The sequence below is a fragment of the Dromaius novaehollandiae genome, chromosome 8 (assembly GCF_036370855.1).
Source record: "Dromaius novaehollandiae isolate bDroNov1 chromosome 8, bDroNov1.hap1, whole genome shotgun sequence".
Classification (NCBI taxonomy): domain Eukaryota; kingdom Metazoa; phylum Chordata; class Aves; order Casuariiformes; family Dromaiidae; genus Dromaius; species Dromaius novaehollandiae.
The window spans coordinates 16278459-16302355 of NC_088105.1; the positions used below are offsets into that span (position 1 = coordinate 16278459).

General features: G+C 47.2%; 1 protein-coding gene across 7 annotated transcripts; it reads left to right on the forward strand.

The window, feature by feature from the left end:
* Positions 1-1422: 1422 nt before the first annotated feature.
* LHX9 (LIM homeobox 9) lies at positions 1423-22782 on the forward strand. Of its 7 annotated transcripts, none has more exons than XM_026119020.2 (7): positions 1423-2032; positions 2264-2389; positions 8041-8159; positions 9847-10049; positions 11003-11358; positions 16813-17015; positions 18214-20961. In XM_026119020.2, exons 3-7 carry the CDS (start codon positions 8043-8045, stop codon positions 18469-18471), a joined length of 1137 nt encoding a protein of 378 aa, XP_025974805.1. In that variant the 5' UTR covers positions 1423-2032; positions 2264-2389; positions 8041-8042; the 3' UTR covers positions 18472-20961. The 7 variants fall into 7 exon arrangements, with proteins under 7 accessions (XP_025974805.1, XP_025974813.1, XP_064371836.1 ...); XM_026119028.2 differs by having other exon boundaries at positions 2278-2389; XM_064515766.1 differs by lacking the exon at positions 1423-2032 and having other exon boundaries at positions 2109-2389.
* Positions 22783-23897: the final 1115 nt, after the last annotated feature.

Here is a 23897-nt window from a genome sequence, read left to right on the forward strand (position 1 = left end):
GAGAGGAAACGTCCTCGGCCCCGTGCGCAGGGAACCAGATATTGAGCCCTGTCGCCTACCGAGCCGCCAGCAGCGCTTGCCCCGCCGGCGCGCAGGGACGCTCGCTCCCTGGCTATCTGGCCAGGTGGGGAATTTGTCATGCAAGGTCCAGTCATGCTTCCGCCGCAGCAACAGCGAAAAAAAGCCTCACGTTAGCTGGGCACGACGCAGCAGGTGGCTTGTCATAAGCCTCGCGTGTTCCTCTGCCTCCTGCTCCCATCAGAGCGTCGGTAATTGGGGGGGAAAAAGCCCACCTCGGACGTGGGGCAGGCCAAGGCGGGCAGCGGCGCCGAGCCGGCGCTTGCCCCGCCGCCTCCCGAGCGCGGGCCTGGCCCGGCCCGGCCCGGCTGGCCGCTGCCCGCGGCTCCGGCGGCTCCCGGCGCGCCCGGGCAGGGACTGTCCCGCCGGGCGCCCGCAGCTTCCTCAACACCTCCTCCGCCGCAAAGCACAGGAATAATAATCGTGCTGATGATGCTGGTATTAATAATAATAACGCCATGACGCAGGCGGTATTTGCTGTCTCACGGAGGTTGAGGGAAGAGCAGGTCCCCTAAAGGCACCTATATCCCCAGGTGGTTCGTGGCTCCCAGCGCGGCCACAGACTTGCGGGGTCAGTTCATCCTCCCTCCCGCAGTGGGCCGGGAAGGCTTTAAACTTCCCGGTCGCGAGCAGATTTAACGAAAACCTCACTGAAAAAGTTGCCGCCACCCCTGCCATGGGAGCAGAAGGGACTGGCAGGACCTCAGAGCCTGCGAGGCGAGCTCTGCCCGCGATCACCTGCCCGCACCGCGCTCGCCCTGCCTGCAAGTCTCCCGCCCGCGAGCGCTGCCCCCCCCGGCGCCTCCCCGGCCGCTTCCTCCAGGTGAGCGGCCGCCCCGGGGCGCTGGCTGCGCCCTGCCGCCCGCGCTCGCAGCGCCCGGCCCCGGCTGCGCAGCGCGGCCGCCGCGGGGCTGCTGCGGCCCCCGGCCCGGCCCGGGCGGCGCGGAGCTCCCGGGCGGCGGCAGGAGCCCGCCCGCAGCAGCCCCCGCGGCCGCCCGCCCTGCCCCGGGCGCACGGGGAGAGCCGCGCGGAGCGGAGGGGAGCGGAGCGGAGCGCCCCGGCGCGCTCTCCCGCGCAAGCCCCGCCGAAGGTCGGCAGCGCCGCCGCTGTTCCTCAAGCAGCGCCCGCGCCGGCGGGGGAGGGCCGCCGCTGCCACGGGAGCCGGGGGAGCGCGCAAACAAAAGGCGAAGCGCGGAGTCCCCCGCGCCCGCACAGAGGGCCCCGGAAAGGCGCTGGGGCCGCCGCCGGCGCGGCGCAGCCCGCGCGGCCCCCGCAGCCCCGCGCAGCGACGGGGCCCCGCTCCGCACCTCTCCGGCGGGCTGGGGGCTCCGAGGGGAAAGCTGCCTCTCGAGCCTATATTTTCCTATTGTTTTGAGGCGGCGGATCAATTGTCATCAGTACTGTCACCTAAGAAGCAGTGACTGCGATTCATCTTGGCATCTGATTTTATTCTAATGGGTTAAATTGGGTTCACTTTTACAATTACCCCAGGTCTGACTGCGTAGTATTGTATGACAACTCACAGTTTCATCGGGTTTGGCAAAGCGAGGTTGCTCCATGAATCCGTATATCATATCACATCAGATCAGGCTGAAGTTTGCTGTTTAGCGACTCCATTTGAGAGGCTTTTTATGAAAGTGGGAAGGGTTGATACAGTCCATGGCTGGTTCAGTACGATTTGAAAAAAAAAAAATGTGGAGAGATGGCAACAACCCGGGGTTTGCTGCTCAGCTGTGAATAAGCACAGAACGAAAAAAAGGACATGATGGGGAAACGCTCCGCTCACTACAATATTTTTAGCAGCCTCCCAGTCCTCGCCTTTTTTTAATTTCCTAATATGTTCTTAGCTTTATTAGTTTTATTTACAACCAGCTCCCCATTAACACCTCACCTGATTACTGAGGAGCTGAGACAGCTAATCAAGAAAATCCAGCAAACCAGCTAACATTGAGAGGTGGGATTTATTTTTGTTTTGATTCAGTCCTTTTTATTTATTCGGTTTGTTTTGAAAAATAGTTTGAAGCTCAAACAGAAAATAAAAGGCAGGTAGGAGCGCGCACTGGTGAAAGGTCAGAGGTTGGAAATTCGCGTCAGGTCTGTGTTAGAGGCTCTGTAGTGGGGGATAGGGAGAGAGAAGGGGAAAAAATCTTTCCTCCAAGCAGCTTGTTTATTTTAATTAACATAGGGATCCTCTGCTAGGAACAAGGAACAACCTCCATCTACTGGCTAGATCATTGCGTCTCTTCTCCATCCAAACCCCATCACTCATTAAGGAGGGTACAATTTTGGAAGAAGCTTCTAAGGTCTCAAGGTAAGATCCTGCATGAGCCTTTGCTAACAATACAGCTATTTAGACCTCACGGATGTCATTTGCGTGGTGTTTCTTTGGCGTGCTGGGGTTTTTTTAAACAACACAGAATGGTCGTTTCCCCAGGTGTATTCGCAGACAACATTTGGTGCATGTGTGTTTTAATCTAGGAAAATAGCAGCCTGGTAAGACTGAGCCATTCTGCTCAATAAAGAGAGGCCGTGTTCTTTCTTTCTTTCTTTTCTTTTTTTCTATCTCATTCTCTCTTTTTTTATTTTTTAATGGAATGGCTCCTTTCACCTGTCCATGAACCTAGGTTTTCCAAAATCGGCAAATATGATATTTTCCAATGGCTTAATTACAATCGGAGTGCAAATCAAATTAAGGTTAATAACAGACAACTAACAAGCTAACATTGCTGAGCTTCTCTGCCGTGAGCACAGTTTCGTGTTAGAAAATAATCTTCTCTCTTCCTTTCCCCTGGCTGCCTGATTACTTGTTTGCGGTTAGTCGCAGCGCTTGGCTATGGAAATGTGTGTCAAGGATTGCTATGCAAAGCATCTAGTTATTTATTATTTAAATATCCTCTCCTTAAGCAATGAGTACGTGGCTCAATTCCCACGTTTTCAGATTACCGGGAGGTACAAGCACTTCGGAGGTCTGGGGGTTATTTTGTAATTCGATGGTGCTTAGGATAAAGATGCTCCGCACTGGTGTGAGGCACAGCGCGAGCCACGGCACAGCCTGTCGCGGGCACGGAGGCTGATGTCTGAACCTGCGTTGCGATGCATCGACTTTCCGATTTCTGTAATAAAATAATCCGAAAGTTGTCTACAGTACACCCGTGAGGGCTCGAGAGAGGAAAAGGTGGTGATGATACCAGATGTTGTTTCTGACACCAGACTGGAATTTTAAACAATATCGGGCTTTCTTCTTCTTTTTTTTTTATGCAATCAGTGTAAATGCTGCAAACAACATTAGCTACATTTGATGCCACGACAAGGAGATGTAATCCCATTCAAATTTTCTTTCTTTGTGTCTAGAAGGCTTGTAGTAGCCGCGGACTTCACAAAGAGACGAGGCTGATCATTAGTAGCACTGTACTCCATCGCAAGCTCCCACTGCAGAAAATAGCGTTAGGATTTAAAAATAGACCTGGCTTTAACCACCCGACTCTCAGGCAACAGAATCGCAACACTGCTAATGTTATTACTATGCGCTTTAAATTCCTGGAAATGATTAAACTGGAAGTGTCTTGGAAAGTTCAGGCACCTTCGGGAGACGGGGCGAAGTCTGGGTGCCGCGCTCGGGCAGCTGACCCCGGGGCAGCTCGCCGGGCAGCGCCGCGCAGCCCCCGACCCCCTCCTGGCGCTGCCCCTCCGCCGTCAGCCCCGAAGAAGCGAACGCCTGATATAAGATAGACCAAATCAAAACCATTCCTGCTTGAAGAACTCCCTCTCCCCCCCCCGCCCGAATACCCTCCCCTTTCTCCTAATTATTGTTGGTCAATTATTAATTTGCATGTAGACCTTGTCCTAAATCCTGAGAACTAAATACAAGATCCGTTCACGCTGTAATAGGCTTTAGACTGTAGCCCGTGGCCAAGAAGAATAAGGGCTCTATAGCAAAGCGGATCCGAGTGACCGCATGCATGAAATCTGTCCAGCGCACATGCTAATTACGAAGGTGGAAATGGCTTCAGCAGGCGCATGGAAAGCTCAGGGCAAGCGCTACAGCCGAGGCACGGGCTGCGGTTTGGGACCGCTGCAGACCGGCTTGTGCGGCGGCGGCACACGGGCAAACATTTTACCTGCGCTAATCTCAGCAGCGATACGCTCCTGCCTATCCCCATTAGCCTGGGAAGCGCAGGCAAAGGCTGTGTATATCCCCAAAGAAAGGAAACCCCCTGAATCCGCCTGCCATGTTATTAGAATATTCTGAATATTACGCATCAGATATCCTTCCCAAAATGCTGCGGCGAAAGGAGGTAAAAGCACTTTGCAATGAGAAACCGCGCTCAGAAGACGAAATGCTGGTGCAAATCAGTTCGCATGAGACAAACTCGTAGATTTGGATTTTAGAGTCCCTGATATGTTCCCTGTGAGCTTTTCTCTACCCCTCCCAAGCAAACCAGCAAAAGTATATAAAGACTCTCGTGCTATAATGGCAACCTATCGCTACCAGTCTGCCTTAGAGCAGCGTTACAACTTACAGCGAGGAATGAGATCTCAGCAACATTGAAATAGATTTACCTTGATCTACTACAGGCCTTTTGGAAATGGAGAAGTCACGTTTGATGCTAGCAACAAACTTTTAGTGTCCCTTTAGGTAAGAAGTGGTCTGCCAACATTAGGATGCTAATCAGAAAACGCCTAAGAAACCCCTGCCTCCTCTGCTGCAGCAGCAGTAGCTAGTAGCGTATCCCTAACAGTAGCTGATGGAGCAGAAAGAAAAGACCCTCTAATTAATTAAGTGTGCCCAACTGGAGGAGCTTCAGTCATTTCTGAATTTCGTTATGAGTCTGCCCAATTATTCCTAACGGCGCCACCGAGCTATGACAGAGACGCAAATTTAACAAACAATATTTTCGGCGTCTCTCGAGCCTCCCCGGCTCGGCCCGACGCTTTGCCGCTGCACCTGCAGATCTGCCCGCGACCGGGGGGGCGACGAGGCGGCGGAGCGCGGCGGGGGCGCTGCCGGGCCGGGCCGGCCGGGGCCGCGCGGTCGCCCGGGGGCGCGGGCCCGGCGCTTGCCCAGCGCGCCCCCCCCCCGCGCCTCTCCGCGCGCCCTGCGGAGACAACGAGTCTGTCCGTTCTCAGCGGCCCTCCGGCGGCGGGGGAACGGTCACGGCAGGGCGGCCGCGGCGGGGCTCCCCAGCAGAGGATCGGGAGCAGCTGGCCGGGGCTGCGCAGCTCCGAGGATGCGGGTGTCGGTCTGCGCCCGACGCGCGCAGAGGCGCCTTTCGCCTAAAGGACCCGATGCGAAATGCGGACCAAGAGCGCGGCCGCAAAGCAGAGCTGTCCGGTTCTTTAAGGCAGGGGCAGTTACCCCCTGTAAAATAACCGGACGGGAATAAAGGAACATTTCGTTCGAAGGAGAAAAACTCTGAACGTGCCACTACATTGGAAAGATTTTTTTGCAACTTTTAAAAATAAACTCCTGTTCAGATGAGATTTAAGCCTCTGCCGAAAACCACCGTTGCAATGCCCCCCCCCCCCCCCCCCCAAGCAGGCACACATCGGCGAGCAACATGTATGCTAAGAGTGCGCGGAGCAAACGCGCTCCTGCGCAGGGATTAGAGCTCCCTGCGCCGGGGCGCGGATCGCTGCCTTCCGCGCGCCCTGCGCGCTCCCTTCCCTTCCCTTCCCTCCCCTCCCTCCCCGGCGAGCCTGCGCCGCTCAACAACGCGGCGGCTGCCGGAGCGACGTGTCGCCTCCTCGCACGGGCTGCGCAGCTCCGGCTCGGCCGTGCTCTCGCTCCCCTAGCAGTGACTTGGGGGGCCGAGAGGGAAGTGACTTCGTGCATCTCCTGGAGCAGCGACGGCACCGCGGAGGGACGCCGGGGAGGAGGGAGATCCCGAGCAAAGAGCTCCCGCATCCCGGATTGAATCACCTTGTTTATTTTTCCTGATGGCTTGTTGTGCTAATTGACTGTTTTCTCCAAGGAAAGCCTATCTCCCTCCTCCTTCCCCACACACAGATTTTTCTTTTTTCTTTCTTTTTCTTTTCTTTTCTTTCCTTTTTCTTTTTTTTAGAGCGGGACTGCTCTGCAGCAGACTACGGCTTGTGGAGGGAGCTACCCGTTTCAAGGGAGATTCCCTTACCCCTTTGAGTCTCGTCGGTTTTATAGCTTTACTTTCTTATTAAAACACACACACACATACAACACATTGATTTCCATCCAAAAGGGCTAATTACATTACTTACAGTAAATAGCAGCCCTGCTGTCCAGGGTCTAGTGTGCCAACAGAGAAAAAAATCCCGGCTTATTTCACTTGATTGACTTCATCTTTGTGTGAAATTGTGTTTTATGAGCTGTATTCTGGCACTCGGAGGAATGTAGCAACATTCAATCTGCAAATAACATTAATTTTAGCTACTTAAGGGGAGAGAGAAGGGAGGAAACTGGCTGCCTGAATCTTGGGTTACATGGAAGAGGTGACTCGAGGAGCCCCTGAGGATGTCTCTGGGATGCTTTGCAAAGGAAGTGGGGGCTGGGGTACTTCTTTCACTGGTCGCGCTAGGGTTTGGTGCGGAGCGTCCCCCAGGGAACGAGGAGAGCAGGACTGCCGCCAGGAAGATCCTTCAGTAGGGATCGAGGTGTCAGGAAACAGCCGGCAGCTGTTCCAGGGAAAGGCAAGAAAGAGTGGTGTGAAAAGTAAGTAGGAAAAAGGGGAAAGGGAGGGGCGGGGGAGAAGAGGGAGATTAGCCAGGAGGAATGCATCACCCGGTCCCCTGCACACAATGATCGCTCGCCGGCTGCAGCCGCCGAGCGGGCCGCGGAGAGCCCCGGGGGAGCAGGCAGCCCGCAGGGCTCACGGCCGGGCCCCGCACGGCCCCGCTCCGCTCCGCTCCGCTGCGTGCCGGGCCGGCGGGCGCCGCACGCTGCCCGCCCGGGGGCACGGGCGAGGGCGAGGGCCGGGCGCTGCAGGCGGCCCGGCGGGCGGCGGCCTCGCCTGGATGCGGGGGATCCCCGGGGGGTATCTCCCGGGGGGGAGGCTGTTCCCCCGGGGCAGCGAGGCGGGTAGAGCCCGGGAGAGTGGGGCGCGGCGGGCGGCGGAGCCCTGCCCTGCCCTGCCCTGCCCGCCGCAGGGACCCGCCCGCTCCGCGAGGCCCGGCCGCCCCTCGCCCCGGCCGCCCCGCGGGCCGCTTCCTGCGCCCTCGCCCCTTCCCGCAGCGCGCCCGCAGCAGGGACGCGGAGGACCCCGGCGCGGAGCAGGGAGGCGCCCGGGCAGCCGGGCCCCACCGCGCGGCCGGCCGCGGGCCACCCTGCCCCCGCCGGCTCCCGGGACTGTGCTGGGGGAGGTAATAAAGCGCACCCCACCCACAGCCCGGCTGCAGTGTTTGTCACTGCTTGCCCATCACTAGGGGTTGAGAGGAGTATGACAGGTCTTTGTTGTCTGAATAAAAATCAGTGGCAGCTCAAGGGAGAGAACTCCTCCTACTAAATTATCAAAAATGGGCTGGCTTTAGTCTCTTAACAAATTGGACAGAGCTCCGGAAAGCAGCAGTCCCAAATCCAACCTACAGGCACTGGGAACTTTAAAGCAACCAGGGACTGCTGAAAATAGCACTTCTTTTTGCTTTCTTTGTATTCAAAACTATATCATTTTCTGACCGATTCTGCTATCCCAGGTCCAAGTCTCTCCAGTCAGGAGCCCCAGCTCTCCAGAACAGTAACAGATCCTTTAGCTCGATTTTATTATTTTATTTTTTTTATTAATTATTATTACATTTTCTTCCCCCTTGTTTGTTTTCTGCACATCTTCAGGAAGCCCTTGGTGCTTGTGCAAAGAGACGCTCCTATTGCAACTGCTCTCCCTGTGCTGTGCGCCTCGGTGTAAACATTTTGGATGATCTAAAGACTCTGGGGTCTGTATATGGAAATAGTGGGGTGCAGAGCAGAAGAAAATACTTGTCCTTTCCGTCCCCCAGCCATGCTTTTCCACGGGATCTCCGGAGGCCATATCCAAGGAATCATGGAGGAGATGGAGAGGAGATCCAAGACTGAGTCCCGCCTGGCCAAAGGGGGACAGATGAACGGCCGGGAAACGGTAAGAGAGCAGCTGGCACCCTTTGAGAGGGAGTCCCTGCCAGGGCGGCCCCGCACCGGGACAGACCCTGGCTTTGGGGAGAGAAAGAGGCTGCTTCCCCCGCCCCTTCCCTGCAGCCCTCTAAGTTTAGAAGCCCTCCTGAGGCTCCTTTCCGACCCGCCCGCAGGGCTGGGTGCTGCGCTGCCCTTGCGAGGCTCGGCCATACGTCTGTCTAATCAATGCTGTGGCGTGTGCTCTCTGGAGTAACAGGACAAATCTTTTAAGTTGTAACGGGGACGGGGTTTAAGTCACTACCGCGAAGCAGCCTTTTGGCCCTCGCTCGGCTTGCTGTGATGGCTCTGCTCCGCCCGAGCAGGGCGCAGCCCGAGTTTCTAAGCTGTACTTTACTTTTTGCACTCCTGGCCTCTTCCAAATTAAACCGCAAACCGCGACTGTTTACTTTCCGTAAACATTTTTGCTCTTAAGTGTGGGATTGATACAAAGAGGCATTGCCTTCTCCGAATGTTATGCCCACCGATTATTTTGCTTAGCAGTAACATCTCCTCTTTTCCTAGTAAGCGGATCAAAGCCTTCTTAATTGTAATATCCGATGGCGGAGAAAGCGAGTGTCACGCAGTGTTTTGTGCAAAGCGAGAACTCCCTTTCTCCAACTTGTAGGGCTTCCGCTGCGCACGCACAAGGCTCTGCACACAAAGTAACGGCCTGGGAAACTGCTTTATCGCTTAGAGCGATAAAGAGTCTTTCCCCCTTTCTCTAAATAAACTCTTGCTTTATTATATTACGATTTGCAATGTAAATTTAACGCGCCTTTTCAATTGCTGCAAAAACGAGCGAGAGACACAACTTCAGACTGGAAAACAAATGCGGAGCTTAAAACAGGCAGTTGTTCAGGATTTTTTTTCCCTGTTACTCTGTCAGCAAAGGCTCGCCGAAGTTAGACGGCACAGCTTTTGTTTCCGCTCCTCCTCCGGCTCCCTTTGTCCCGAGCGACACTCCTAACGGGGAGCAGATTAACGGCAACTTTCGGAAGTTTGTTGATGAAAAGACGCTAGTTTTAGGTGAAAGCAGTCTGTGCCGCCTTTCTGTCTCCGTCCCTGACAAGGGTGGTGAACGTGATCACTACTCTTTACACCATCCACCTGTCTCCTTTTTCTTACTTCTGTTTCAAATGGCCTGTTTTTCTAGGACGTGGTTTTGACTGTTTAAACGTGGGTGAGAATTTACCAGGGTATCGATGTAAGCGTGAACCCTCCGCTACAAACTTCTGGTGCAGCAAACCGATGTTTTCCTGCTTGTAAAATGCCGTTCTCGTGGAACACCCAAGAATAAAATGTAAAAGAAACGGGGAAGATACAGACTTTAACTTTGGGAACTCAGAAAAGAGCCAGGTCTCCTTTCCTTACTGAGGCCTAATCTTTTGTCTTTACATATTGAATGGACATTAGATTGTTAGGAGAAGTTTAATGGGATAAACGCGAAAGTTGAATCCTGGTAAATACTTTCCCAGCGGGGATGGTCCCCGTTCACCTTCCAACTTCCCCACCGCGGGCAGACAGCTCGGTCCCAGAGAGGGCTCTCTGCACCAGCCGCGTCCCCGGGCCCTGCGCACAAGCCCCCGTCCCCAGCCCCGCGCTGCCTGCTTGTCTCCCTCCCTTTCTCATCCCCTTGTGGTGTGGTTGTTTTGCAGAACATGCCCCCCATGAGCCCCGAGAAGCCTGCTTTGTGTGCTGGTTGTGGAGGGAAGATCTCAGACAGATATTACCTGCTGGCTGTTGACAAACAATGGCACCTCAGGTGTCTTAAGTGCTGTGAATGTAAACTGGCTTTGGAGTCAGAACTCACCTGCTTTGCCAAGGACGGCAGTATTTACTGCAAGGAGGATTACTACAGGTACAGCAATCAGTCCCTATGGGTTCAAAAGCACATTCCCTCTCAACGCATTATGAACCCAAACGCTCTCCTCCACACGGGCTTTCAAAGGTAGCTTTTCGCAGTCAGCGACTCCTTAATTGTATAAACGTGTCCCCTTTGAAAAGTCTCGCACGTGTAAAATACTGAACGAATCGCCAAGGGACACGCCGATTAAGCATGTGCGACGGTATACAAACAAGCGAAGGAGAAGTATCCCAGGTCTCCTACTGCTCCGTGGTACCTTTCGTAAACACCAGCCTCAGAGCCGACACAAGGCTCCCTCTTTCCGCAGCTTGCCTGTTCTTCCGCGCGGCCCGCGAGCCGCGGAGCTCGCCCCGCGGCCCCCCGGCGCCGCGCTAACGAGGAGCAGCAGCGGAGCGCGGCGCTTCGCAGGGGCGGTGGACAACAGCGGGGAGCGCTCTTGCGGGTGCCCCGACCGCGCAGCAGCGCGCTGCCTTCTGCTGAGCCACGCGGCGAGTCGCACGGCCTCCGGCTGCTCTTTGCTCGCGGGGCCTGGCGGCGTCAGGCGGGCCGCTTCCCTGGAGTGGGCCCTCTCCAGTTACGTTTCTGCTTTTCCGGGTTCAGTTCCCTGCCTCATCCGCAATCTCCCTAGTTTTGAAACGACTGAAAGGAAAGCGGGGACGGATTTGCTCCCGGTTCTCCTTCCGTTATGGGCACGAGCACCGCGAGAGCTTTTGCACAACAAAAGTCCTAAGCGAATAAATCAGCTTCGTAAGAAAATCGAGCCGGCTGCTCCGGAGCCCCGAGCTGCCCCTCGGCGGAGCCCCGACGCGAGCCGGCTGGAGCCCGAGCGGGGGGGGGGGCCCAAGGGCGCCCTGGCGAGGGCCCGGGCCGGTAGGCGGGTGGGCAGCGCTGGGGGCAGGCTCTTCCTTTACCCTTCCAACTGATGCCCACTTTTCTGTTTCCTTCAGAAGGTTCTCCGTGCAGAGATGTGCCCGCTGCCACCTTGGGATCTCAGCCTCTGAAATGGTCATGAGAGCCAGGGAGTCAGTTTATCACCTGAGCTGCTTCACCTGCACCACCTGCAACAAGACTCTGACCACAGGCGATCACTTCGGCATGAAGGACAACCTGGTTTACTGCAGGGCCCACTTCGAGTCCCTTTTGCAAGGAGAATATCCCCCTCAGCTGAGCTACACTGAGCTGGCTGCCAAGAGCGGAGGGCTGGCCCTGCCTTACTTCAACGGCACTGGCACAGTCCAGAAGGGGAGGCCCAGGAAACGAAAGAGCCCTGCCTTAGGAGTGGACATCGTCAACTACAACTCAGGTGGGAAACACGCTGCACCTCCCGCTCCTCAGGAAAGAGCCTTCTCGGGCTCCCCCTCGGCTAGGCAGTGCGGGAGTAACTCAGCCAGGCCAAATCTTGCTTAACCATTGGAAAATCAAACAAACAGCCCTCTGAGGGTTGGAGCGCTTGCTGGAAAGCTAACAGCAGCCCTCCTCAAAGGCTGTCTTCGCCTATTAGTGTCAAACACCCAAACTTAGTCACTTCCCAGGGTAAAGACAATCTCCTCCCCAAAACCGTAGCTCTCTGTAGGAACCTCAGAGATACTGTTATCGTTATTTGTATTTTATTAATGAAAAACACTTCACCATTTAGACCTCAAATTAGAAGTACCTAAACGGATCAGCAGAAAATAAATCTGCAGGGAAAATTACACTATATGACTCCTAAAGAGCCAGTGGGGTATGCAAGTAAGTCAATACAGATATCCAATTCATAGTAATGAATTATTCAGACTAAACAATCCTGTTTTACTGGCACGTAAACAATCACAATGAACCAAAAGGCCAACGAATAAATATTGTTCCCTATAACCGAGCCCTAACAAATGAAATTAGCAAGAAAGGTCTCTGTTTTCTCAGCAGCAGGAACGGAGTAAGTCTTGCCCTGTATTAAATTTCATCCTGTTTCCACTCACCTAAGTTCCCAAACTGTGTCTATGCACACAATGCTACGGGCTGGAGGTAGAGGAGTTGCACGTACGACAAAGCAATTTAAATAGGGTTGCATTAGACTGAAGACGAAAAGTAGTAAGGGTAAATCCGCATGAAAAAGCTACCGACCCAAAAAATGATTGTAGCGAAAGTTAAGTTCTGCGTGGAGTTTCAGCAGGAGAGCAGCGCGTGGGAAGGAAAAGCGGTGCAAGGGCAGACTGGTGCTCTCCGTTCGGGCTGGGCACGGAGCGGGGAGCCGCGGCGGGGAGCGCGGCGGGGCCGCAGCGGGAGCGGGCAGCGGGCAGCGGGCAGCGGGCAACGGGCCCGGGCGGGCGGCTCGGCCCGGGCGCGCTGCCGCTGCGCTGCTGGCCCCGCCGGGAGCCGGCGGCGGGGCAGTGCCTCCCCGGCTCGCCACCGCACATCGCTAGAGGGGCACCAATTTCGGCCTCGAGCTCTCTCCCCTCCATCCGCCTTCAACTCGCTGCCACTGAGATTCGTAAGCAATCCTCCCCTCCCCCCGAAAAACTTCATCCCTCCCCCGGCACCTCCTTTGGGGCCGCTTGTGAAACGGGCTTTAGTTGGGAACTGGGGAGCTGTGCAAGGCTATTTCATCTCCTCTGATGCGTAGACCTTGGAGCCAGGGTAATCACTGCGCTAATTGTTCTGTGTTAATTGAAGATGACATTGGAATCCCTGGCTACGGAGCGGTTCCCAATCAATCCTGAAAGCTGTTAAAGAAAAGGGAACCTGTAGCACAGCCAGTTCATTCAGCCCCTAGACCCTAATCGTGGATTTCCTATATGCTTGCTTTTTGCTGTATGTTATTTCTGATTCGCACACAGTCACCCAAATAGCCTAGATCCCTAGATGGAAGTGCATATTTCTAAGGACAATTAATCGTTAGAATTAGGATCAGAAATTCAGAGACAGACGAAAAGCTGTAAATATGCTAAAATACCCCTTAAGCTTCAGGTCAGGACTCAAATGATAAGCTATTTTTGAACACCGTCATAGTTAGGCTAAAAAGTCCCCTTCTGTATAACAGTGGGGGGGGGGGGGGGGGTAGAAGCTGTTTCACCTACTCCAAATGAGATTATAAAGCACTATCCATTATAAAAATGTAGCTTCCTTCAATGAGATCTCACAGATTTCTCGGGGGAACGGAGGAAGAAAAAAAAGAAAAGCTGCTCTAATCTGCTGCTTTCGACTCAATCTACATAGCTGAGAAATTTGATCGGTTAGGACGGTAATTTTTTTTAAAAAGCATTATCTAGCAATGTCCAGCGTTGGCACATGGTCTCGAGAAAATACAGTTTACAGCCAAACTGTGCACCCACTGCAAACGATTCCAGCCCACTGACCAACTTTGCTCCAGTTTCAAGGGAAGGAAAACCAAGCTCTGACCGTTACGAAATCACTTGCGGTAGATGTAATTGCTTCTCGAAAAAAAACCCAACCAAAACCGAACCCCCCAAATCTCTGCATAACTGGCAGCCACTCTTCTATATGCACTTTTCGTTCCTCGCCCTCTGATGCAGTAACTGTCCTTGCCCGCTCTCATTTCCAAAGGGCAAGCGGCCCTCGGAAACACAAACGCTCGATGCACGGCTGCTGTCTTCTCCGCAGGGGCGGGGGCGCGCGGGGGCGGGGGCGCGAACCCCTGACCCGCGCGGCGGCCCGTGCGGTGCGCGCGGGTTCCGCGGCAGCGGAGCGGGCCGGGCGCCTCGCGGGGCGCGGCGCAGCCACCCGCAGGGCTCCGCGCCGCCCCGCGCCGCCGGGAGCCCCGAGCGCCCCGCGGTGCCCCGCTGCGGCCCGCTGCGCCGCGGCCGAGGCAAAGGCCTTGCGCCGGCGGGCCGCGCAGCCCCTGCGCTCTCCGTGTCGCAGCCGGGCCCCCCGGCGGCACGGCCAGAGCCGGCGGGACGGCGCGAAGCCCTGACGGCGCAGCCCCTAAGCGCGCTACCGCGTACCCTCCTTCCAAGAGCGCACTCTGCATCCGGGCGACAAACGATTGGTCATATGGGAAGTTTACTCGTATCCCCTGCTGCTCAACGAGAGTCACAAATTCACCTTGCCCCGTACACCCGACCGGCACCCTACTCGGTCATCCCATAGGTTGTCCATACTGTTACGCTAAGCCCTGATATATATATATATAAAAACCAGACTTTAAAGAATGAAAAAGTGCACTAATTCTGTTAAGCTAACAACTTCACCAAATTGTGCAGAAAAATATGTGTATTCTCAAGTGATCCCACAGTATCTGGTTCAGATTTGTGGGGGTTCATTTTGTTTCAGGGGAGCTGAGCTCAGGGCCAGAACGGAAAATCACATTTTGTTGCCGGCTTTGCAACATGATTTCTGTTTTGTGTTTTGTTCAGTAGTTTCTGTTTCTCAGCTCTTCAGTTGTAAAATGGAAACACAACAATAAATAACTCAAAGTCTTATGAGGTAAAAACCATTCATACTTGTGAACTGTCTGGAATTAATGTGAAAAATGGAAGAAACTATTTCAAAGTACTTAAAATATTCAAAGCTGTCTCTATATTACCTCTTATATCATAGAATCAATACGTATTTTGAGGGAAACTGTGTTGACTTACAGCCCACAGGATATAGAAATGAGATGGTGAAGAAGATTTCCCTAGGAAAATATTTTACCCAGCTGTTACTCAAAGAACTGTTTATTTCATTATATATATATGTGTGTGTGTAAAACTATGAAGAGTTCACTTGAAGAGTTCTTGGCAATAAAAGCCAAACTGTTCTAGCTCTTTCCAAAGCAAAATAAAACAAGCAACCCCTCTAATCCTGTTGCAAAGAAATGAGCAACAATCTCTTACTCGATTTTTTGCTTCCCCTTCGTTCTCCAGGCAGTAGTATAGAATTCTGAACTACTATGTGGTAGAAGTACATAATGCTGCTTCACCCATGTAAAACAGATTGGTCTAAATCATGATATAAATTAGGATAGTCTGAGGATGTTTTGAGCCCTGTTGCCACTTTCTCTTCAAAATATAAGCCAAAATAAAGCAGACAACAGAGAAGAAAGCAGATCACAGAAACAAAGTCCATAAGCAGGCCAGAGGAGTTAGCGTTGCTGCTGTGGAACCTGAATGTTCGAAGGAAAAACAAAACAAACAAACAGCTTGCAACTGTCTGAAGTCATACCTGAGGACTAACTTCTACTGCTATGATTTCTGTCAGCTTGTAAGTCACTGCCCACAGAGTTTGACTGAAGGCAGTATGATTGTTTGTGAAAACAAGTAGTAAACACAACCCAAATCTGGTCTGAAATTGTTTTCAAGGCAACTTCCAACTCCTGGTATTTTCAGAGGTGTCAGCTTACTCTGTTTGAAAGTGCAGATATACTTCTTACTAAGCCAAGAAGCAAACCTAATATAATTAAATATTCACTTGATTTTCTGTCAAAATGTCCTACCAGCATCTGTTCATGTTGACTTGTCTTCAAATTCAAAAGAGAAAGCACCTTCAAGAAGCTTTTTATTTTCTCCCAATTTCAAGTAGTCCTGCCTCTGCTTTTAGCACTGTCAGTATCAGCATCTCTGGATTGTGTACTTTCTTTCTCCCTTTCCTTTTTTTTTTTTTTTTTTTTTTTTTGTGAGAAATGGAGATCAGCTAAACCTAGTAAATAAATCCACTAACTATTGGAAAGCAGTTCAAAAATTCAAATGAACAACTAACGAAGCTTGGGCTAGTTTACATATATTCTGAAACATTTTTAATTAGCTGTTCTTTAATTAATAGTCCCCGTTATGATGACATCATCAATTCTCCCTTGTGTGATCGAATCATCAGTATAGAATGTGATCCTGAAAGTAACCTGATTGTTTTTAAAGCCAAAAAGAAAATACAGATGACATTCTTAGTTTTTTGCTAATATTGTCATTCCTGTCCCCAATATGAAGTAATGATGCCATAGTCCCCAGGACAGCAGCAACTCTGGTGGACAGTTCACATCCATAAAGGTGTAATCTGAAACAAGTCTGTCTTTCATAGACACTTCGAAAATCCTCAATCAGGGAAACTCTTTTCGAGTTTCCAAACCACCATTTGGTTGCTTACAAAATGTCCTTGGTCAGTACCAGCTAAGAGCTACGGCTCATTGGGGTTGAGATTGCAGGTACTGAATCAAAGCACCCTTGATGCAACTGCTTTCTAGCGATGTTTTACAGAGGAAGGTCTCTGAGCAGTTTATATAAACTCCCAGGCAGAGTCTAAATGCATTTATTTTATCAGCAAAAAAAGTCCAGATTTTATGCTTTCCTGATCAGCTGTCAAAATAAACTTTCCTGCTGTACATCTTTTTTTATAGGTGCTTGTGATTTTGGGGAAAACTCCGGAACATTCAAAAGGCTGGTTTGACCTTTATTCTTCTCTCAAGCTAAGAGTGTTTCAATGAGTGAGATTTCAAAATCTGAATGAGATTTCAAATGACTCCTTGAACGCTCAAAGCAAAACCATCACCACAGGGAGAAGACTTGTTTGAAAATAAATGCCAAAGGAGAGGGAACTTTCTAAGCCTGCCCTTAGTAGGTATGGGCCTGGGGACATAGCATGCTTTAAGAATAGGAAAAGGTCATCTTCTGAATCTTTTTTGTCTTATTTAATTATCACATCAGTACTTATCCTTGCACCATCTTAGCCCTTGCTTGCTTGCTTGCTTCCTTCCAAACAATATGTGACTCAGGATTTTTGCCCTGATTTGTTTATCCTGCATGATGCAGGGTCACTAACTCCTTGTTGTGTTTTGTTGATCGATCAGGTTGTAATGAGAATGAGGCAGATCACCTGGACAGAGATCAGCAGCCTTATCCCCCATCCCAGAAGACCAAGCGCATGCGCACCTCCTTCAAACACCACCAGCTTCGTACCATGAAGTCCTACTTTGCTATCAACCACAATCCGGATGCCAAGGACCTCAAGCAGCTTGCCCAGAAAACGGGCCTGACCAAGAGAGTTCTGCAGGTAAGAAGCCACCATCACAGGCTTGTCAGAATTTTCCCCTACCCCCTCAGTCAGTAGTATTTCCCTTTTGTGTAATGATAGCAATATATAAACTTTTGCTAGATGTGTCCCTAGTGGGTGTGCAGAGGGGTATGGTATTACATGGCAGGAATGCCAAATATACGCCTTACCACCAAAGGCAGCCAAAAACTAAAATGTGGTTTGTAATTAGTCACATCATTGATATGAAGAAACTATCTCCAGAGACCACTAAACCAGTAGATATCACAATGCACCCTGGGATCCGCAGTCTCTTTGTGGTGATCTCTCTACTAAGGGCAGAGGTAGCAAGCCTGCTCCATTTGGTACACACGGGGTGCTGCCTTTGGGCTCCCACGAAGTTGTTAATGTGGCCCCTCAGTGAGCAGATCCCCCAATACATAGAAGTTCTGACTGATCTGATCCTCCAGAACCAGCCTGCTCAATGCCTGCTAGACTGTTATCATTAAGGCCTCCACAGTAAAATGTCCCTTCCCTGGGAAAGACAGCCCAGCAAATCACATTTAAAAAGTCCCTATATGGTGTGTGCTAGTTCACTGAAGTTAAAGCGAGGTATGTATTATACTCAGAGTGCGTAAGAAGGGCAGTGATCAAGGTAGAAGGAGAATCTGTTAGCGGCAATTGCTTAACGTGTTACATGTCACCTAAAACATTTTCAGTGAGCCTTATCAAATAGAAAGACTAGGTGACCCATATCAATAACTATATGATAGGGTTGGTGTAATTACCCCTTCTTCTTCAGTCTTTTAAAGTGATCAAGACAAATTTTCAGCCTCAGCGAAAATCTGCTCGCTCACCCTTTACCTCACCCTTTACCATGATTCTTGAGCTAGAAAAAACCCAAATCTACCCAACCTACTTGGCCATCAGACAGCTTGGTTTCCTTGGATGAGTGAGTGAGCAGATTTTTGTCCAAGCTGCTCTACGAGGTCTGCACGTTGGGCTGCAGCATTCCAGTGAGCACCCGTAGTGGTGGGCCTTGTGTACAGGGGCCTTTGTATGACAGAATGAAGATAAACAGTAGCAAATGAAGCTGTAGAGTGACTTAGGTGATTTGCCAAACAAAAACAAACATCAAAAATTACATAGAAGCAAGAACAAAGACAGACAAACAAACAAACAAACATCGGTAAAGAAATCAATTGGGATTGGTTTGCAGGTTTGGTTTCAAAACGCAAGAGCCAAATTCAGAAGGAACCTTTTGCGGCAGGAGAATGGGGGTGTCGATAAAGCTGATGGCACATCACTTCCGGCACCGCCCTCAGCAGACAGCGGCGCTCTCACTCCACCCGGCACTGCGACCACTTTAACAGACCTGACCAATCCCACTATCACTGTAGTGACATCAGTGACCTCTAACTTGGACAGCCACGAATCCGGGAGCCCCTCACAAACTACCTTAACGAACCTTTTCTAACATTTGATTTTTTTTATTCTTACTCTTCTTCTTTATTATTATTATTATTATTTTCAAGCCTTTTTTTTAAAAAAAAACAAACCCACAAAATATTTGGGAAAATAAACAGCTTGATGTGTAGCATCTGCAGCCACTTGGCAAATGAGTTTGAAGTAATATGTCGCTATAATAAATGAACATTTATTGTTGATAAATTGTATTCACATTTTTTTAAGTCATCAGATAACTGAAGAGAAGGTTATGAATCATTCTAATAAGTGCCTCTTAAAATTGTATGTTACTTATTTCCAGAATCTTGAAAAAAAATAATTCTACCACAGAAAAATAGAAATCTCTTTTCTCACTCTGACAACCAGATAAAATTCATTTTAATTAAAGCCAAAAGAATGCTGCTTCAGGATTTTATGCTCACTTACGGCATTTAAGAACTCTAATTTTCATTTTATTTTTATAATGCATGTTAAAGTTTTTTTTAAAAAAGAAATACACAATGAATTGCATTAATAATTGAAATAGTCAGACTGCAAATGCCGGTGCTTTTTTTATAATGTATTAGTCCCAAGCCTGACCCTTCTTGCACCCTGGGAATTGCCACTGGTCTAGACAAATGCTCCTCTGCCAGTTGCTCACCCAGCTGGAATGTCCTCGGACACCACTGAAAACCGTGCCGGCATGGAGGGCTTGGAGGGGGCTCCCCTGGGAGTGGCGTGTGGGTAAGGACTACAGGATCAGGCGAATTTGCCTTTTGTACATTAAGGAGGCAAGATCTGGAAACTGCCCTCCCAAATGAGCTTAATCCTATAAGGATATTACAAAAGTAATAACAACAGAAAAACTACTCAGGTGGGGAGTCCCATTGATTTAAAAATCTTGCGAAGAGAGGGTTTTTCGTTTTTCTCTGCCAAACAACACTGATTTGGAATTTAAAAAAACAAGCAAGTTCACTAAATGGCCCTGATGCTGTACCATTAAAGCAAAAAGGAAGCTGGCCACCTACATTAGTGAGCACAAAAACAATTTCTAAGAACACATACGCATATGAATTGTTAAAATGAGTTTTTGATGAATCATACTTTTTTCAGGGAAGATGGAAATAAGCAAAATACAATTTATTAAGATGTTTAAGGAAAATGATTTTAGTACAATTTATTCATTACTATTTTCATTTGACTTTAGATGTTGCCTGAGATTGTATCAGATGCTTCATTTAATAAATGAATTAAAAACTTTAGTTCATTAATATTTCTAATACATACTTTAGCTTTTTCAGCTTTGTATAAAAGAAAAAAGTGTTAGTAAAAAATTATTGCAAAATTGGGAATTGGCGGTGATTAATTTTAAAGCAGATAAACTCAGAAGCCTTGTGGATGCTGATCTGAATACATTTCTTAGTTTACAGTAATGACCTTTCTTTTTTTAATTTTATTTAAGCTAAAAGTCTGAATGGTCTGGGCAGTGGTGAATGTTCATTTGTATCCTTTTATTGTAGTTAAACACCAATTAGATTGTGGAGAGTCTCAGAAACAAAAGCAAACAAAAACCAGTCAAGATCTATGTCTTGCTCTTAGTGGATTGTTAAGAATAACTTTGCACATATACCCCACTTTTTAGACACCATCAAATCTCTTATTTGGTGGTCAAAGTGGCTATTTAATATATTTTAAAGGTGTCCTTTCTGGCTGTATAAATGTGTGGTTACATATTGACAGTTCACTGCCCACATTAAAGTGCATTATTGTAATTTTTGCTCAGGGTTTTTAGAAAATTAGCACAGAAAAGTAGCTTATTTTTAAAAAAAAGATGATGGGAGAGATGTTAACACTGTAATAGAAGAAAGGTGTGTTTGCCATTATATATTTAGCAAGTATGGTTATCATCTTCTATGGATATTAAATCTTGACTTTTCCTATTTCTATTACCTTATGGGCATTTACCACTAACCAGACCAAACAACCTTGGTAAGGCTGAGATCTTTATTAATACACTTCTACAGGTAAAAATATTGATACTTATAAATTTTGTTCTTTGACAGAACAATATATGGTACTAGAGATCTACTTTATTAAGTAGACTAATTAAAACTCAGTTCTACTATGTGCCTTATGATATACCTTGGGAGTAAGTTTGTGAAAAATCAGGATATATGTGTTGTTTGTTAAATTAACTGTTTTAAGCCCTTTTGACACCTCACTAGTTTTGTACTGTTTTACCTCTTATTTCTGAAACTCTTTTTATGGTGTATCCTGTTAGAGGGGACAAACATGTCATAGAAAGCAGTTGTGCACTCTTTCAGATATAGTTGATAAATCCAATAATCTTATATATTGAGCTTCGTGTTTATAGTACAGTAAGTGGTCTAGCAAAATTGTCCATGTTTCTTTGTTTATTGATAAATGCATTGTATAGAAACTATTTCCCCTAAATATTTATGGACCAAACAATTGTGATATATCCTATTAAATTTGTGTGAATAAACCATTTTGAATCTAAGGAGTTTTATTTCCCATCAGTTTTTATTATTATTATTTTTAATTTAAAGTCTTCATGTACCAGTGTGTCTCTTTGCTTTTACGGTATCTGTGAACAATTCGTATTAAACACGGAAACACGCTTTATAAATATTTTAAAATATGGTTTCTTCTTAGGTTTTCAATTTCTTCATATTAAATGTATATGCTACTGCTGCTGCAATTTAGATTTTAGTCTTTTTAATCCCTTTTTTGAACATGCAAAATAATGCCCCACTGATTTGATATTGAAACCCTGTCTTAGACTTCTAAAACCCCCAGAAAAATGGCAGCTAAAGTAATTGCATGACAAATATAACCTAAATAATATGATGAAATGAATCAAGATTTAATGCTAGGTATATTGAACACAAAATAGAATTGCAGACCCCTAAAAGCCAGGTTGCTCTGTAGTTTAATAAATTGTCACTATGATTTCTTTCAGGGAGAACAAATCATGGGGCATTACAGCCAAACATCCCGACGTTTGAAAATTCCCTAAAGTATTAAAAGAAGGGGAAAAGTTTGATCGGAAATCCACTGCAGTGAAGACAAAGACAATATTAGGTTATGATAATCATACATTTAAAAATCTATTGAGCCAAAAAATAAAAATAAAAGACTTGATGTCATTTCCTGAATGTTAACAAAACATATGTTATTTTATGATGTCTAATTAACAGAACTGAAGGCTTCAACAAATTGTGTGATATTAAAAACAAATTTAGAGAAACTATGTATAAAACCAGAGCAACCTGGCAGCAATCTACCCAGCCCATATTCGAAGAAAACTTTTCTTTATAAAAATCACATTTGTCAAGCACAAGTACTTGTAAAATAAAATCCGAGTGCATCCATTCCACTTGCTTGCTAATGTGTATTAGTCTTATCTGTTAAATGGATTTTGTAAATTCAGCGAGAACTTATCACTCATTCAAGATCATAGGAATCAAAACCCAGTAATTTTAGTACTATTGTTTCTGACTTTTTTCAAAAATGAGACAAATCTGCATGCACTTTTCCATTTGTCACATATAGTGTACATTTCTGTATGATGAATTTCTCTTTGATGTTTCTTGTATAATAGCTTTCATTAATAAACATTTTATTTGATGCAAACATAGTTAACTTTATGTAAACACATAGCTAATTGTTACAATTAATTTAAACTTTCCTTTTGAAAAGAAGCAGTAAGTGCAGTTCCAAAACATTATATATAGAAAATCAAAAGAAGGAGTAGCAATACTGTTGCACAGTGTAAAACTATTTCCCTTGGTGTCTACTTCTTAATTTTTTAACTTGTTGTATAAAACTGACATGCTTAAAAAAAATTCCCATCAGCATCAACAATAAAACAACTTCCAAATTCTTCATCAAAATAAGTAAACATAAGCAGTATGATACGTAAAATGATAAATGACTTTTAGAATACTAAGATATAATTTGTAGATTCATGAGCTGTTTACATGGTCACTATGCAATGAGCAAGTATGTTACAAAAAGTTGGTCCTAAGATTCCCAGTCCAAATCACAGATGATTTTTACAAGCCAACAAGCAAGCGTAATAATAGCCAATTCTTAGTAATGAGGTTTTGTAGCTGTTAAGCAACTATTTGCAGGAAGGTTTTTTAAAATATATTCCTATTTAGCTGTATAGCCAAAGCGTATGTTAAACAAATTAACATATAAAAGACTTGCCAGAAAATCTTTCATTAAGATGACATTTTTATTATATACTAATGAACCCTATGTAAACAATGTAACTTTTATGAATGATGGACATTAAATATTTCACTTACATGTATCCTCAGCATTTTGCATGTTTTCTTAAACTCTTCCAGTTTCTGAAGTCTAAAAAGAAAACCATACAATTATTAACAACATAACACAAAGTTACATAGAGATTACTGCAGTGATCTCTGGAAACTGGTAACCAAGAGTGTTCTAACTGCAATAAAAAGGTATCATTTATTGGTGGCAATTATGGGAAGTATTGTTTAAACAACAGTTTTATGGTATGTTGTAAAGTTCTATTGAAAAAGGTTAGCATGGAGGACTTAATTCAAATCAGCTTGATCAGAAATTTAAGCATAGTGTGAAATTCTTAAACTAAGCTTTATGTGTATTTATTACTGCAGAAAGTTAAGTGAATGTAGGAAAGCAGTTATTTGTATCACATCCATAATGTGGTTTCCTCCTGTTATCCATAGGAGAATATTACAAACATTAATAAGTTATTCAAATCAGTAAAGAACTTGGTGGTGTTTACAGCCAAGGGAAAAATCTATGTACTATATGTACTATATATATGTACTATGTACTGTATATTTTTACAAATCACTACATTCTATAATATGTTGGTTTCCTTCTTCCCCTATTTTAATTCTTAAAGACTTACTTCTAGTCTAAATTATTGTCCATGTGCTGCTGTCTTTCATCTGATTTAAAACAGAAAAAGACATTAACTAAATATTCCTGGTAAAATACCAGCCCTGCTGAAGTCAACGGCAAAATAATCATTGATTTAAGTAAAATCAGGACTATTTTATTTCTTCCTGTCTGATTAGTGATATTAAGGTTTGATTTTTTTAACGGTGCTATTCTTTGCTTCAGTGATAATCCTGCACATAGTGTCCCGGTTGGTCTGACTAGCTGCATTAGCCAATCCAAGCTTTTTGCAAGATAAGGATATCTGTCTCATGCATTAAGAGAGGTAAACATGTTGAAAGGGCAGTATTATACTATAAAGAAGGGGAAGGAACAATTTCAAACAAGAGTTGAAAGAATGCAAGACAAACTGTTTTCAAAATTGTCACAAAAAAGAAATGTGTCAGGGGGGTTCTTCCTCTAGTTCTGGTGGATACATATCCACATCTAGGGCACTAAATGCAGCATTTCTTTGAACTCCCGGTCTTGAAA